The sequence below is a fragment of the Nothoprocta perdicaria genome, unplaced genomic scaffold, assembly GCF_003342845.1.
Source record: "Nothoprocta perdicaria isolate Ctin4 unplaced genomic scaffold, notPer1 scaffold_0, whole genome shotgun sequence".
Classification (NCBI taxonomy): Eukaryota; Metazoa; Chordata; class Aves; order Tinamiformes; family Tinamidae; genus Nothoprocta; species Nothoprocta perdicaria.
Genome location: NW_020454092.1, coordinates 3,897,355 through 3,914,267, shown reverse-complemented (window position 1 = coordinate 3,914,267; position 16,913 = coordinate 3,897,355). Strand labels below are relative to the sequence as shown.

The 16,913-nt window shown below is 38.9% G+C and overlaps 1 protein-coding gene across 1 annotated transcript in view; it reads right to left on the bottom strand.

Moving 5' to 3' along the window:
- Positions 1-16,351, bottom strand: part of DPP4 (dipeptidyl peptidase 4) — a 36,350-nt gene extending 19,999 nt beyond the window's left edge. Inside the window, exons 1-10 of the mRNA XM_026038601.1 lie at positions 16,346-16,351; positions 16,185-16,269; positions 8,652-8,744; positions 8,022-8,116; positions 7,824-7,898; positions 6,379-6,431; positions 6,211-6,283; positions 5,228-5,348; positions 4,646-4,806; positions 3,138-3,241 (exon numbers count right to left, since the gene is read on the bottom strand). Of these exons, the coding sequence (XP_025894386.1) occupies positions 3,138-3,241; positions 4,646-4,806; positions 5,228-5,348; positions 6,211-6,283; positions 6,379-6,431; positions 7,824-7,898; positions 8,022-8,116; positions 8,652-8,744; positions 16,185-16,269; positions 16,346-16,351 (866 nt within the window). The remainder of the gene's footprint in view (positions 1-3,137; positions 3,242-4,645; positions 4,807-5,227; positions 5,349-6,210; positions 6,284-6,378; positions 6,432-7,823; positions 7,899-8,021; positions 8,117-8,651; positions 8,745-16,184; positions 16,270-16,345) is intronic.
- Between the last annotated feature and the right edge of the window lie 562 nt (positions 16,352-16,913).

Here is a 16,913-nt window from a genome sequence, read left to right as displayed (position 1 = left end):
TAAATCAAAAAATCTAAAAAAAAAACCTGAAAAAAATATGATTTTCATGAATATTCTCATATATGATTTTAAAAAAGGCATCACATAAAAATTTAGCGGCTTTGTTTACCGTTGCGATCTGCTAGATGTACTCTTCTTATTTTAGATGTCTTCTCTCTCTTAGGAACCTTGTGAACTAAAATAAAACAAACCTCCCCTCTAAAGCAAATCGACTTTAACTGGAATTTGCACATTTGACTTAGCTCCAAGTTCATGTTCCCTTTTTCCCCCAAAGTTCTTTAACAAAAACACATGGGAAATTTTGTGGAGTGAATATCTTCATAATCATAAATGGGGGGAGGTGGCAGGGGGGACAGAATAGAGGAAAACACTACAATTAGTGTGGACTAATTAAAAATACATTTCAACTGGTTACCAACCACTTTCAGGTTTATTTCTAGACTGTAGTTTAGAAAATATGTTCCATAAAGGTCTATTTTTGCATTCATGTTTAACTGGAGAGTTGGAAGGACATTTAATATTGCTGTTGTCACTCGTTTCAAGTAGTATAATTTAGACCTATAGAACTAAAAAAACCCCTCCACTCTGAAAGGACACATTTGAAAAACAAAACAAAACAAAAAAAACCCCAAACCCACTGTTTTTCATGTCCCTCTAACAGCAGAATTGTTTGCTTTTTAAAAGGAGAAATAACCTATAGCTTTTGCTCCCTCAAAGTGAAATAGTAGAAAGTATAGGTATCAGACAGAATGGACAACTCAAAAAAAAGAAAGGATCATTTATAACATAATAACATAACATAACATCTAACATTATATATTTTGACGTTATTGCTGAAGCTAGATTGCACCTTTTCAACTGTAAATGGAGTTGCAATTAACCTGAAATATATACTAGAGCACTTCTTCATTGCCCTTCCTTATTTTCTGCTAAGGAAGATATTCTTACAAATATTTTTGAACTTCTGTGTTCTGAAGACGTCTTATTTTTAGGACAGATCATTTCAGACAGGGAGCATCCATTGCCTTCAGGTTTAATCTATCATTTTACCTGACACAATCCCGCTGTGCCCGATTTTGGCACCTTTCATGCACAAAGCAGTAAAACCTTTCTTCTGACGAAAGCTCTATTTTTCCATAATTATTAATTGCCAAGGGCTATATTTTCGCTTGGCTCTCAAGAAGAGGGAGTGTAGGAAGAGCTTCCCTGCGTGGCTTGAACATCTCGGCTGAACCCTTCTGCTTTGGAGGCTGCAGCTGCTCGGCCGCAGCCTCCGCGCCGCCCCCGCCGTTGCGCGCTGGCCGGCCCAACTGGCCGTCCGAAGAACCAGAGCCACGTGCTCCCCCACAGACGTGGTGCCAGGGCTGCCCTGCGTGCAAGGGGCACCTACCGGCAGGTACAGAGCCTCCGGGAAGTCCCACTGGGATGGGCAACACGAATGCCTCCCTGCTGTCCTTAAATGTAGCCTCGCTCAGAATTTGTCTCCAAGGAAGCAAAAATAGACTTTTCCACCAAGAAAGTTAGTATTTCCTATCATACAGAGGTGTAGGATGTAAATATTCAATATTCTGCACTTCTAAGAGCAAAACTATACAGCAGCCGCATTGGCATTTTTTATTCTTGAGATTTTTCTCTTGGGCAAGAGGTTTCGCTTACACCAGGACACATGCAGGACAAGGGAAGTGTCACCTGCACCATCCTTGAACTTCACTATAACTATAAAAATTATTTGAACCAATAGTCAGAAAAGCATGAGGAAGAGGATGAACGGTTCATGTTCCTCATTCAAGACTTCATATACTTTTGTATTACCATTGATTTATATAGTGTTACATTCATTCAAAAATGGATTTAGTTGATATAAATCCAGCCCGTGCTATGCAGATACTAGAAGATACATGAAAGTTATTCTCCCCAGGTTACAAAGCAACGTTGTTCTGCTTTCATTTGTTCTAAGCAAGAGATGAAATATAATAATTCAAAGACAACAGATATCCCAACTAGAATAATGAACCTAAAATGCTCATAAAACAGACATACCGAAGTTCTGGAGAAAGAAAAACAAATAAAAAAGGTATTCAGCAGCTACAACATCAAGCTATTAAAGTGTTACTGTAGAGCTAAAATAAAGAACAACATGTAGAAACTTGTGGATCTTGGTTAGTAAAGAAATATTAGTCATACTGTGCTGAGGGCTGCAATAGGATATCAAATCTCCTCCAACTGCAGCGCTTTGGACAGCCATCACAAAAAGCTGTTTTATTCAGCAGCTAACAAATCTGGCCTTTTCTGAATAACATCAGTATAACCTGTTTATCCATACCCTGGATCTTTTCATAAGGAGAAAAATCTCTAAAAATTTCAGAATCATTGAGGTTGGAAGGGACCTTTAGAGATCATCTAGTCCACCATATCCCCTGCATGCTGCTTCATTTTCCACAATTCTGTTAAAAACAAAAAACAAATGCACTACCGCAAACACAGCTCTAGCATACCACATTCTACGGCATGCATTTTAAATAAATTTAAATGCTCTTTATAAAATAGCCATACATTTATATCACATTATACATTTCCATGGAATGTGCAAAATACAGTTTTCCATTTACTTGGAGAGGAGCTGCTTTCCACCATGCTCCTAAAGAACATAAACATTTTAAATAAATCAGAAGATAACCATGATAGTTTGCCTTAACAGCCTATATTAGTTTCTACCTCATAACAAAACTGCAGGGAACCTGCTTCCAGTGAAATCAAATCTTCACTTAGCATTAAGGGCTCTGTTTTGTCGTTTTTCCCCCTCCAAAATGTGAATTGGAATACATACATTATAATTTGATTATACCAAAACTTGCTCATATTAAAGTTGTGCTGTGAAATGACTTCACCATAGTTAGACTCCACTGAATGTGACGAGCCAAGAACTTGTCACTTTCTGAATATAACATACATGGAATATGCCATCTATATATAATCACAAGCAGGATAATCTCTGTGCAGATTTTCTCTGGTAAATCTTGTTGCTACCAAAGCCACGAGACTGGGTAAAATGATACACACTGAATATGAGGAGGTCACACGCAAAAGCTTCTCCTCTCACAACATAAACAGAAAAGCATTAAAAAAAAATTACTTACCCTGATTTTATTTCTGCTGGTGGAGAAATTTCAGTAGAATTGAAATCAGGAAGTGACTGCATATCCACAATAAAAAATTGCACGGTCGGATTTTTAGCTCCTGCCTAAAAATAAAAGGTTTCATTGTCCTTTTGGAGAGAGGCTAGTCTTGTTCTTTTTTTTTTTTCTTTTGAAAAGAAAAAAAAAAAAGCTTGAAATTACAAAGAAATTATGACAGACAGATAGAACCAGCTAACTCAAACTCTGTGAAAACATATATACACACACAGAAAAAAATCTCAATGCGATTCTTAAGATCTATTCATGAATTACTCTTCATAAATTATCCTTCTGTTTTAAGGGCAGTGTTAGCTATTTATTTCTAGATATGAATAAATAGACATTTAGAAATATTCACGACTACACAAAGTTTTCTGTAGTCAAAGTAATATTTGACCTTATCTCATCCCACATGTCACAGAGAATATCTAGAAGTGACTCAAATCCAATGCAAACAGATATAAAACTACCTTTTTTTTTTCCTCTCTCTCTAATGGAAACTGGTATCTATACTGCAATCAAAGCTCTGTACCTGTGGTTTTTAATGTAGCGCTGCTACTGGGGCTAAGAGCACAAACATCTTCCCGAGCTGGCCAAACCTGCTTGGGGAGTACGTACAAAACTCAGCACAACACAGAATATTAAAAATGAACAATGAACCAAAAGAACCTGGAAGAAGCTCACAACAAGGAGCATCCTGGAGCCAGTTGCAATGCTGGCCCTTGGGGATGCCTAGTATCATGATGGGGAGCGTGTCAGAGAGACCAGTGGTGCGCTCAAACTGCTACCTCAAAATTCTGTGTAATGGCCAAAAACTTCAAATAAATAAATTTGGTATTAAAAGATAAACCCCCTGTCAGTGGAAAAGCTAGAAGAACCTGGTCAGAGCTAACTGGGCTCTGACACTCACCACTGGTCCTGTGTCAATTCTGCCAAGAGCAGTGGGCACAAAAGTCAGATAAGAGTGTGAGGAGGAGATGATGCTCTGAAGGCTTCAATCTCACTGCCAAAACTGAAACCACTTAAGGTGTGGGCAATGAAACTCTGTCAGCAGATTCTTCCCCTTCATCCCAACACAGGCGCCCAACAACTAAAAATAACTAAATTACTTGAAGAAGATTCTATTATTAGTACCATACACAACCCCACTGCAAAGTACATCTGCCAAATGCTTTGCACCAGGAGGGAACTACAGTCCTCTAAAAGCTTTTCTTATCTCCCTATCTACTTGCCACTTCTAAAAATTTTCTAGTGAAACAACAAAACTCTAAATCATACTTTTTTTTCACATTTCCCTGGAGATAATAAAAAATACTTTAACATTGCCAGATGCTGTTGACTTCAGAAAGAGTAATCACAGCAAGCTGTTGAGGAGAGACAGACAATATTTTCATTAGCAGAAACTGATTAAATGAGACTTTTCTCTTAATGAAACTGCAGAACAACCATGTTTAATAAATAACACAGACCTTGGGATATGGAATTCTGATGGTCTTTGGATACTGCAAGGTATCTTCAGAATAAAAGGAATACTCAATAAGAGGAACCTCAGTATCATTAAATGATGCATATGCCAGAAAATTGCCACTTGGAGACCACCACAGAGCAGAATGAGTGCCAAACATTTCCTCTGAAAAAGATGCAAATGTGTGTAAGTCAGAATTGATAAATTGGCTTACATGCAAAGTTCTATTCTCATTAGTTCCTAATAGCTTTTTTTTTAATTCAAGTTCAAATGAAAGCAGATATTGCTAGCTGGGATTCTAAAATGAGACATTAAATCAATACTTACAGCCTATCCTGTGAAGCTAAATCACACATTATGATTTCTAGTGACCTACCCTAAGTTAGACTAACTCATTTCTATTCTTAGATCCTTAGACTACCTAAGTATAAAACTAGAGTAAAATAGGTGCTTCTGCTATAATACAGATTTATATTATGTTGAACTTTTCAATGATAAGAAATGAGTTAAAAGAGTTATCATAGGATAGTTACAATAAAAACAAGTTTTACATTATCATGTAATAAAATATGCTCAGTGTAGCTACCTTCATAAACCCAATCTGGTATTCCATTGAAAATTTTATTTTCTTCTCCATTTGTAGTGATTTGCACAGCTTCTGCTGTCGGTGAAGCTTTCACATAGACATTGTTATTCCAAACATATGCCTGCAAGACACCATGGTGATTACAACTGCCGACAGAGTAAGTCCCACTTCCCTCCTTCCTTCGCCACACTCAGGGGGATTATTTACCTCTACCTCAGATGATAAAAACAAAGTTTCATTTTGCTAGACATCACTGATACTTAACAAATATGACTTACTAAAACAAATAAAGTATGGTAATCTAGCATCAAACTGAGATACAAAGAATAATCAGCTGTTACAAGTGACATGACTACTGTATTAAGAACTTTATTATTAATTCTCTTCTGTTATAAACTCATTTTCCTTCATAAGGAGCCTTTTTCTTTTGCTTGTTTGTCTCTAATTAGTAGTTTTAATATTTTCCTAAAACATTGATGAGTGTCTTTGTCCCAAAACGATGTAAAGATGGAGTATTTCTTTAGCAGCCCTTAGACTTTCTCTAATTTATTTTTGACACTTGCCTGCCTCTCTACCGCACTCCGTTTTTTTCCCCCCCAAGAGTTGAACAAAATATTTCTGAGATGCAGGAAGTTCTCTCCTACATCCTCTGCTTCTGTGGTTGGGCTCTTTAATCCCTATACCACAAGCAGCAAGCATAAATAATCACTACATACTTCCATGACAGAAAGACCTCTAGGGCAGATCCAGCACCCCTAACAGGAAATACAAGCCTCACAAAGCAGGAACTGCCACTGTTTTTTCAGTTAAAGAACAAAACAAAATATACAAACATGTTAAGAGTATTTCCAGCAACAGTAATCATTCAAATTGTAAATTTATTCAGCTACTTTATCTGAAGTGGGAAGTGGGAAATTCCTAAAAGTCCATGTCATAGGTACAGGAATGACTGTATACAAAAAAATTTATTTATCTCTACTAACCAGTTTGTGACCCACAGGAGACCAGGATATATATTGTGTATCATTGGGTAGCAGATCAGCAGCTAAGATGGAGCTGGAAAAACAGAAACAAAATGACAAATCAGTGAAATGACATTTCATTGCAAGATGCTGCTAAAGATTGATGTTCCATTTGTAAAAATTACTGACCTTGTATTGAAATCGTAAATGTAATATGAAGCTGTATATGAATGCCTCCACAACTGTAAAATAATTATTTTAATGTTAAGCAACAGTTACTCTTACAGTTCAAATTCACACTGAAGACATCTGAAACCCTCCTCATGAACCCGGAATAGTAACAAGTCTGCAGGACTAGACAATCACCACCTCCACATCTGTCATTTCAACATTGCGATGGAGGCCACTGATTGATTAAGGACAGAAAGACACAGAGGCCACAGACATTGCAGTTTAACAGCAATCCTTGCCTTTGGACCTTGTAAATGCATGGCAGACTAATGCAGCTATCTATGGATAACCTCCCTCTTTGGCCTTACTGGCACACTTGCTGTTTAAATCTCATTTTCCATGCTGTGCTATTTAACTCCTGTTTTGTGGTTCTTTCAAGTCCCAGAACAGCTCCTTCAGTTCCAAGGTGACCTATTTCCCATTCAGATATTGTCGCAGAAATAAATCCTCTCTCAGAAACCCACCTCTTGAAGCCTGAATCACCATGGGCACTTACAGAGAGAAAGAAGAGGATGCTAACATAAAGACAAATAAAAGAGCGTTCACTTTGAGGAGCTGAAGAGGTTTGATTTAGCCCACGGTGTTGACAATAATGCTACCTTTTATGATTGGTCTTAAAGATTTGTATGAAGATATAAAACAATATCTTGGTACTACACAAGCAGATGGCTATTACATAAGTTGTGTCCACATCCTCATGATTCATTTTGTTACTTTGTTTTCTTGCAATAAAGATTAATAACAACACAAATTTCAGTCACAGGATTATATAAAGGTTAAAAGACCTAGTTTCACATTAAAATTAACTGTTACAGCTACAGTAGATAAAACAGTATAGAATAATAAATCATGAGTAGATGGGAAATCTAGCTGGAAAAATATAAGGCATTTTGTGATCACTAATGATGCAGTGAAAAGGCAAAAAATCCTGAACAATCCAGACAGGCAGAAGTAACTGGTTAATAGCACCTATCATAGAAACTAAAACTGCAATAAAGCGATGACTAACTACGTAGACTGTGGCTGTAACATTGTGATAGGCATTCTTGGATTGCAGAGCCAAAAGAACCCTCTGGTATTCACATGCTGCACAAATTACCCCTAAACTTTCTACAGCTAACAAGCAGCACTCTTTCTAAAGAGAAAAAAAATGTTACTAGTTTCTCAATGTAAATAGAATAGGATTAATTAGGATTATGATATCAATTATTATCCCCATTAGGTTTCCTCCTGTCTAACCATACTTCAGTGTCCCCTTGCAGACCTCCATTGCATTCAACTATCTTTCTGCGTTTCCCTTGCTCTCCCCCAGACCAGTACTGATTCCTGCTTTCAAAACCATCTTTTGCTCAGTCCTTCCCAAAACTGTTTTCCAATTTCAGACATTTAAAACACACTTGTACCTTTGTGTAGCTGTACTGCAGAAGAGCATACTTTTGGTCAGGAGACACCAGAACTGTGGTTGCTTCGTATTGGTCCTGTGAATAAGAGCACCAATTAAGCACAGACTCCAGGGAAACATGAAGAAAGAATATTAGATCCAATACATATAAGATATCCAGAAGGGTAAGTCTGAATGTACTACATATCAATCAACATACTAATGTTGTATTTGACAGCACTTTTGAGGATGTTCCGCTGTCAACATCAAAGCGCCAGATGTCACCATTCGCTGTTTCGTGAAGGTACTGATTTCCTAAAAAAGCAAGACAGATGTCATTAAACAGTCTAGTAACATGCTTATCAGTTACTTCTTTTTCCATGCATTTTAAGACATACCAAATATATATATAAATATATATATTGACAGCTTAGTCAATATTCTGTTTTTAGTTATGTGGGATGCATATAGCATGAGATTTTGCACAAAACACATGCCTTGGGTTCACAGCCTCAGCCTCCTGGCATCTCTTCCTCCTGGGGTGACTAGTCATATCCAAAAGGAAAAATAAACCATATCCCACTGTTCCCCAAGTATGCTGATGCACAGGAACACACTTCAGAGTATATATTTCAACAAAAATGCATAGAAGCAAGCAAGCTCATTTAACAACAGAGGAATGAATCTTGTCATGAATACCACTTAAAAAAAAATGTAGCTCTGAGGTAATGGCACCATTACATAATTTAATATTTTTCAGTATATAGTAGTCACCTCTGAGCACTCAGATAAGTCGTTACTGCAAGTCATATTTTTCTTGATATTCATGCTGTATATAGAAATGAGTTACCTGAAATCCACTTCAAATTGTATGTTTTGTACTGAAAGTCATCATTCAAGTAATTCTGTAGAGTATATGTTCTTCGTGAATCAAGGTTTCTCTCTGAAACAAAAAACAAACAAGATTCTGATAGTGCTGCAGCTTACGCCACCCCAGCTTCTCAACCTGACTGCTAAATAAACATTACTGCTGTTACAGATGTGTTAGCTATCCAGTTCTGAATTCCTAGCAGTGAGATAGCACTACTGCTTTACCGCAAGATTAATTCAGCAATCATAATATAAAGAAATATCCCTGACTTCACTTAATGAGCTCATGGTAAAAGTTAGAGGTGTCTTTTCTCCACTGATATTTAACCATAAGCTGCACAAGAGCTCTTCTCTCACCAGTAAGTCAAAACACACTCTGATAATGACAAAATAGCCCTCTGTCCCCTGCACTCCTTCTGAGGAGGACACACAGTGACGAGGGTTTCAGAGCAATGGACAGGCAAAGTTACCCAAATGAAAGGAATGTGGCATCCGTGCAAACAGCGCACTTGAAAGATACTCTAAAATTAAAATGGTTTCTGTACTTTATTATGTAATACTTTCTGTTCATACATCCTTCTAGAATGAATCATCTGCCTATCATTAAACTCAAACTTCATAAATGGCTCAAAAGTAACACTTAAGAATCGGTAAAATTTTCCTTGAAGAATATTTTTTTCAATAAATAAATAAATAGTAAGTTTATGATGAGATAGCTAGTTAAATATTTATTTTTCTCTGGATGTGTTTTTCCACCAAGGTATCCAATGCCTTAATGATTGTTGGAACTTATTACTATGTTGACTGCAAAATTACAACCATGTAACTGAGTTACTATAAAAAGACTAAATAAAACCTTGACCCTAGTTAAGCTAATGAGATTTGTCATTTGCTTCAGTGGGCTGCATCCACCTTCTATGAAACATCCTATGAAATACATCTACATATATATATATATATATTTTTTTCCACTGACTGCAGTGCACAAGCCACTGTGTACACACTCTGCAAGGTTCAAATTAAAAAATGGTTTCTGAGTCATTGCGATCTTTTTCCTCTGTAAACAGCGACAGCAGCTTTGAAATTTGCATGTGCAATTTCCCCTTCTCTCTCCCTGCCCCCTCCCTTTTAAATGGAAACCTAAAATCTCCACTTACACAAATCTACATGATCAAGAAGGGAAGCAATTTTTATTTCAGCTCAAAAAATCACTCCTTTTTGTTCAAATAAAAACAAATCACAGGATAATAAAGAGATTTGCCCCATCAGTTTTGAGATTTCTCTTTCAGACAGAAAAGGCCACTATCATCTGGAGGAGGGGGCGCAAAAAAACAAAACACTCCATGATGATTTTTGTGGGCTTGCTTTCCACAGACTCGATACATGTGACATCTGGCACGTGATGACAAGAGCAATGTAATAACTTATATTTTCAAGCAATAAGCATGTTAAATACATACAGCAGAAAGCAGCAGCCATTACTGTGGCAAGAGCCAAGAACCACATCAAACACTGATTTTAGTCTGAGCTGCTCAGAAAAGGTTACAAACCATTTTCTGCTCAGTTCCAACCGAAATCTAGCTGTTCTAAAAATCACTGGGCCAGATTTTTTCCTTGAGCAGTTTCTGTGAGAATAATAATTTCTCAGGTTAATTATTCTGTATTAACTGAATATTTAATTTGATGATTTATGAACAAGTGTGCATTTGATATTCATGCACAGTTGGCTAGTTGGGAATATCACTTCTCTCCTCCCTAGCTGAGTAAGTGTCACTTTCAATCAGAGCAGCTTCAGAAGGCAACAAAATTCTTTCTTGGAAAAGGAGGAGCAATTTAAGACAGGTGGCTGATAAACAGGTTTAGGGATGTTTCCAAAATGCTGAATGTTTTTACCCCTGGTGACATACATATTTTGCTAAGGTCTCATTACTAAAAATCGGGCCACAATTAAGACTTGTTGGCTGTGTATAAAATTTAAATTTCATTTTCTGTCAACACCTTCCACATAGTAATCGAATACGGGTAAAAAAAAAAAAAAAAAAAAAAAGCCAAGCTGTAAGAGGATAGTCTTAAAAGTTCCACTTGGAGTCTTTTCTTAATTTGTTCTTAAGACAGATCACTACTAGTTCACTCAATTATCCACAGCATTGCCCTCATCTAAGATAGTCTACATATGTTGAATCGCTTATTAAGGTGGTTCTATTTCAGGATTCTTTTGAAACAAAGCAGCAAAAATGCTTATTTTGGCAAAATCAAGTATTTGTTGACATTCAAAACCACTTCACTGGATTTGAACACTGAATGCAGAACCATGTAAATTCTGATTTTATCAATGTTTCTTGTGCTCATATACCTCAGAGAAGCTGGAAAAGCTGAATTTTCTTGCTGTAGTTCTTTTTTGAATAGTCAATATATGAGCTATCTTCCCAAATGTCACACTTATGCTTTACTCTGCATTTCTACCCTATTCTCCCTTGAGCAGCACATACACATTTACCTTCATCATTATACTGTAAATATTTATATAATAATACCTCTTCACAACAGTAATTACTTAGGTCCTTTTAGGGAAAATACTCTTATGTATGAGTACGCCTTTATGTAAGCAGTACTTATATGAAGTTGATAAACAGACCTAAATTTCAAGGTTTGATTATTATTAGTCAATATCTTTTTTCTCAAGAGAAATATGAAGTTATGTAAGGAACAAAGGAAATAAGAAATGAACTGTTGTGTAAGGTTTCAGGTATGACACTGCCACAGCAAAAACTGTAATTGTTGATAAATTACTTCCGGGAAATGCATGCTTTATTCTCCAGTGTCAAGGCATATTTTATTAATTCCTATATGCAATAAAAGAGAGAAGAAAAAAAGAAAAAAAAGCTTAAAAGAGGTAGAAAACTAAAAACTACGCAACAAGTAAAAAATGGAGTTTTGTTGCCTGTTCAGCGCTGCACAGAGAAACTGGAATTTCACAACCAGGAAAAGATGCGAGCACCACGCTTAGCAGCAGTGCGACAGAAGGTGGCAGAAATACAATAAATGTTACAAAAGGCAGCCCTCTTCCACTTCCTAAAGTGCCCACTGCAATTCCTAGATGACCGAGCACAGCAAGTATAAGAATGAGCTCAAATCTAAGAATATAATTTTGAAGTAGAGTAACACATGCAAGAAGGAAAAGCTGACTGGTTCAGCAGTTGATCAGAAAAGTTCGTGACATTTCAGGCTATTTTTTTCAATCTTCCGTATTTTCTGCTTCTTTTCCAGTATCATAAGATGTCAAAACCTTTGTCCCCATGATCAAACTCCTCATTGCTGCTGGAGATATGTAACAATTAGAGAGCAAAACTGAGTTTTCAGCAAAGAAGAAAATAAAGATGACTGTACTGATACTAGTAAAAATGTCTTAGGCCAAATTAACCCAGAAATTTGTCTTTTACGATGGCTAATACAGGATATCCAAGAAAGAAAATAACCAATGGGTGATCAGATTGGCACTTCCTCAGAGCATTCACCAGTGGGTCAGCTCTCTGCGGATGGGCAGACTTCCTCAGACAGAGCTAATCTGTAATTTTGTCATCAGTTGCACCAGATTCTCTCTTTAGGTGGTCATGTCTCTTTCGAATTCACGTTAACCAAGGAAGTAAAAATAGCAGAAGTGTTCTGCAGATAGAAATCTACTGCTGGTAATTTTGTTCACACCTATAGAATGAAAATATTTCCATTCTTTTTCATTCTCTTCACTAGCAAGAAGAGTAACATAGAAGGTTAAGACTAAGAGGATCCTGTAATGCAGTGCAAGGTGAAATAATAAACGGCGAAAAAGAATAGTTAGTAAGGTTGGATTCAGACTAAAGACTGTTTCGTTAGACAAGTCCACATAATTGCACAATCTAACATACAGCCTCTCCCATACAGCGTTATGGAGAATTTCAGCCCTGATTTTGACTAAAGTCATGTGAAGCTAGATTACTGGAATTAACTACCATTCTCTGCTTAAGTAACAGTTCTCTCAAAAATACGCAAAATTACATTCTTCTCATAACCTAAACTTTTCAATCTAGATACAAAGATTCTACTTCAAAGAGACTTCTAATCTATAGAATTAGAATAAATCTATCTATAGATTAGAAACCCACTTACAGAATTCCTAGGTTTCTGCCTGAGCACCCTTAAACTTATGGCCTTTTAGAAACTGGGAAAATACCAGACCCCTTATTCCCAAGAAAACTGTGACAGATCACAGCTGCCACATTCATTCCTTCAGCTTATGGCACAGGTCTACAAATATGAGGGTCGTGTATCAGCCAAAAGCCTTTCTGTATTTTTAAACATCCTGTTCAGTTGCAAGCAGGGTGTTGACATTGGCAACAGATACTCCTCCAAACCATCAAGTCACAAATCTGCTTAGCTCAAGACAGATAGCAGCAAGGATAAGCGGGGGAAGGTTGGAGATATGACCATCCCCAGCAGAACAATGATGAGAGCTATTTGGAGACTTTCAGTCCTCTCCTCCTCAGTTACATATTAACACAGCTTCAGGGATTATCTGCAGCCTTATCTTTCTTGAGTCCTTGAAGCACAAAGCTGGCTCAGCAATCCCTTTGAGTTCAAATTCAAGATGATGACAAGAATTTATTGAACTGCTGCTGCCAGTAACCCTTATCATTTCCTTATGGTGACTTGCTACCAGCCACTAGTTATACCTGACTCCCCAGTAAGGCCCTGGCTCACTAAATACTCCCAGGCACCTCAATACCACTAGCTGCACCCACTGCATTCTTTCAACCTCTTCTACACATTTCATTCCTAAAAAGGGGCACAGAGGCCCACGCACAGCATGAGCTAGTGACAAGCCACTACCTTTAGTGACTCTCTTATGTTCTCAGAACTAGACTCCTGGGTGAGGGAACCTGATCTACAACCAGATTACTGTGTAGTCCCCACACTATAGAGTGGTTTCTGATTTGCTCGTGGCAGCAGAATGATTTCTACACTACATATCTCCTTTCTCAGTATTGCCTGCTCTTCCTCTTGCTCCTTCCCATTCAACTGGCTGTGATAAAACAGCCAGTATGTATAGAGGAGAGGTAACGGTGTGTGGCCACTGGGTGTTTCAATCTGCTTCCTATACAAAAAGTCTTAAAAGAAGGAAAAAAAAGAGGAGAAACACAAATACATGGAGAAAGATGAATCATAAGCAGGAGACTCCACTTTTTGAAAATATTCATCCCTTAAGGGTAACTAGTTGCTGCTAGACTCACATCTTGAAAAGCTCCTCAAAGAACAAAAATGCTTTCATCAAAAGACTTAAAATATTATTACCAAAGTTTTTGAGATTAAACTGTTGGATGCAAGCAGAGCCAGGTGGTTATTAAATATAAACCGAGGTAGCAACCAAGCAGCAGTTTCTAAACTGCTAAACAGAACAGGTAATTCTGTAATAACCACAGTTCTGTTTGAAGACTCTCTAGGTAAATACTGAGGGGTTGCACCTAAATTTAGGGCACACTTTTACAGATTTAAATCTGTAAATCTGAAGCATTTAGTTACAGGGAAGGAGAAGAATTAACAAGTTCCACAAGTTCCTAGGCCTACAGTCTAGCCAGAAAGCCAGAATTTTCTTCAGTGGTCCAGTTTCACAGCCTTTCAAGTAACTAGAGTCCATTTAACAGAACTCATGCTACTTTTGGGCTAAAGGACTAGTAAACTGATGAAGCAAAAGTATATTCAGAAACACTGTAGGGAGAGGAGCAGCGGGCCAAAGGAAATCCAAGCTCTAAATATCTATGCAAATGAACAAATCATTGTTTTCATCCTGTGCACAACACTTTAACCACCAAGATGAATAAAAACTTGCCAGCAATTACATTTGCAATTACTTTTATCAGAGCAGACTTTTGACTTCACCTAGTCACACATGAGCTTCTCCCCCACACCACCCCATTTTACCTCCTTTTATTCTGGAGTTCTTCAGGTCAGGGCATGGGCCTGCTAGCCCACCTGCACTGAGTTAGCTCATTAGACATATGTAATTAAGCCTGCATTGATTAAGGGTTCTGACCTATACCAGGCTAATTGTAAGTGCACCACCTGTGCACTCAGCTAACTGAAGACACCTGGCAGTTCTCGAACATGCAGTGACTGCAGGTGCTACTCAGGCTTCGTTTGGGAAGAGTCAGAGCTTCAAATCTTTAAGTAGAATGTCTCCATGTCTGTCCTTATTTTATCCAAAATGCCCTGATGAGCTACCTAGGTGTATTAAGCAGTTAGTCTGCCCATTTGTTAAGGCCAACAGTAAAAACACTGAACGTTGCTCTGCTCTTTTGCAACAACCAAAATGGCACAAGACAAGAATAACGGAACAGTGATACTCAGTATTTTCTCCCAATAGCCATATTTCTTTAAAATTCTGATCTATTTGCTATAACTCAATGACAGCAACCACTTCTGTAATACAAGTATTTCTAGACAGCAATTTCCATTGTGGAAAGCTAAAACCCACTTGATTTTCAGTAGATAATAGCATTGGCAGTAAAGTTCATATGTATAAAAACAAAATAAAATAAACAAAAAAAAGCCTGAAAGCAATACTTTTAAGCAGAGCAAGGCTGTACTGAATTCTTTCAGTGAGTACTATGCCTGTACATACGTATCTGATAAGTTATCAAAGATACTTTCTCTTGTACTCCCTGGACTATGAAAGTTTTTAGTTATTATTGCATTATAAGTGATGGAAGTGATCTGAAAAAAAAGTTAAGCTTTATAGTAGAGTTAACACAAATTTTGCCTCTTTAATTGACATGCAACATTTCTATGCACAAACTACTGTGTTTACTCTTAAGTAAATTTTCAAAATGTGTCTTAACACTTCTTGCTATGCACCTTAACTCCCTGCTCTAGCAAATATATGTGAGGACTGCACAGCTGTTAATCATAACAAAAATAAAGAGACACCAGATTAACCTGCAGCTCTGCCCTACCAGCTGGGAGCAATTCCTTGGTGGATGAGGGTTTAATGAGGACTGTTTTACATTAACATCCAGGGCTACAGTGTCAGGCTGGAAAGTACAGACTGATCAGGGTACACACGTGTTCCCAATCCCTCCCTGCTTTCCCGACCTCTGAAGCAGCGCTCTGTGTGTGTGCTGCGTATTTAGTTTCACCCAACACTGTTAAAAGAACAACTGAAAAAAGAATCAGACAACAAAGCTCTGTTGTGCAAACAAAGCAGTTTAGAGGAACCATAATCTTATCTCTCGAGGGCACCGGCACACCATTGCTACACGACTGACGAACTGGCGTTTATTTATGGCTGGGCCGTTTTCGGTGTGATTGGAACCAAACGCTGAGCACGACGACGTCCCAAGTGCACGGGACCTCAGGGTCCTTTCTAACGTCTACATCCCCCCAAAGCTCCCCCCCAGGGGAACCCCTCTGGCCGAGCGCCCCCGGAGCACAAACTCCCACGGAACTTTGCCGGGGCGCGGAGCGCGGCTCGGCGCGCACTTACCGCGGGTGAGCAGCGCCACGGGCACGGCGATGGCCACGACCACGGCGGCGGCGCCCAGGAGCCCCAGCAGCCACTTGAGCGCGGTCTGCAAGGAGAGGAGCCCGTGAGGCGGCGGCCGGGGAGCCCGCGCCCCCCGCCACCGCGCGAGCCCCGGCACCCACCTTCATGTCGCGGCGAGCGGCGACACGAGCCGGGCCCGGGGCGGGAGCCGGCGCGGGCGGCGGGCGGGGCCGGGGCCGGGCGCGTGGCCGCCCCGGGCGGGCCCGAGCGCAGCTGGCGGCAGCAGGGAAGGAGCATCCCAGAGGAGCGGGGCCGCTGCCCGCACCTGCCCCCGCTGGAACAGCGCTTCAGGAAGGGCCCGGGTTTGATACTTTCCCACTGGTTCTTGGCCCGAAAGCTAGAGGGGTGTGTAAGTCTGTAACGGGAAGTTGAATTGAGACCAAGGGTAGGGAAAGTGTGAGACAGGCTGAACGCTTTAACTGCAGGTCTGAAGATGATCCTGGTTTATCAGAGCAGACACTTTCATTTGCAGGGGAAGTGTTTTGAGTGCAAATGTTGGGACAGTAGGGCTAGCTGGAGGGAAAGACTAAGAATAACCTGTACATCAAAATTATCAAGCAACTTCTTATATAAAAGATGAACATCACCAAATAACCGGAAAGTTGTGGAAGTCTGTGAAAATATTTTATGAGAATTCTAGCTCCAAAATGCAGTTCTTGTGCACCTTCA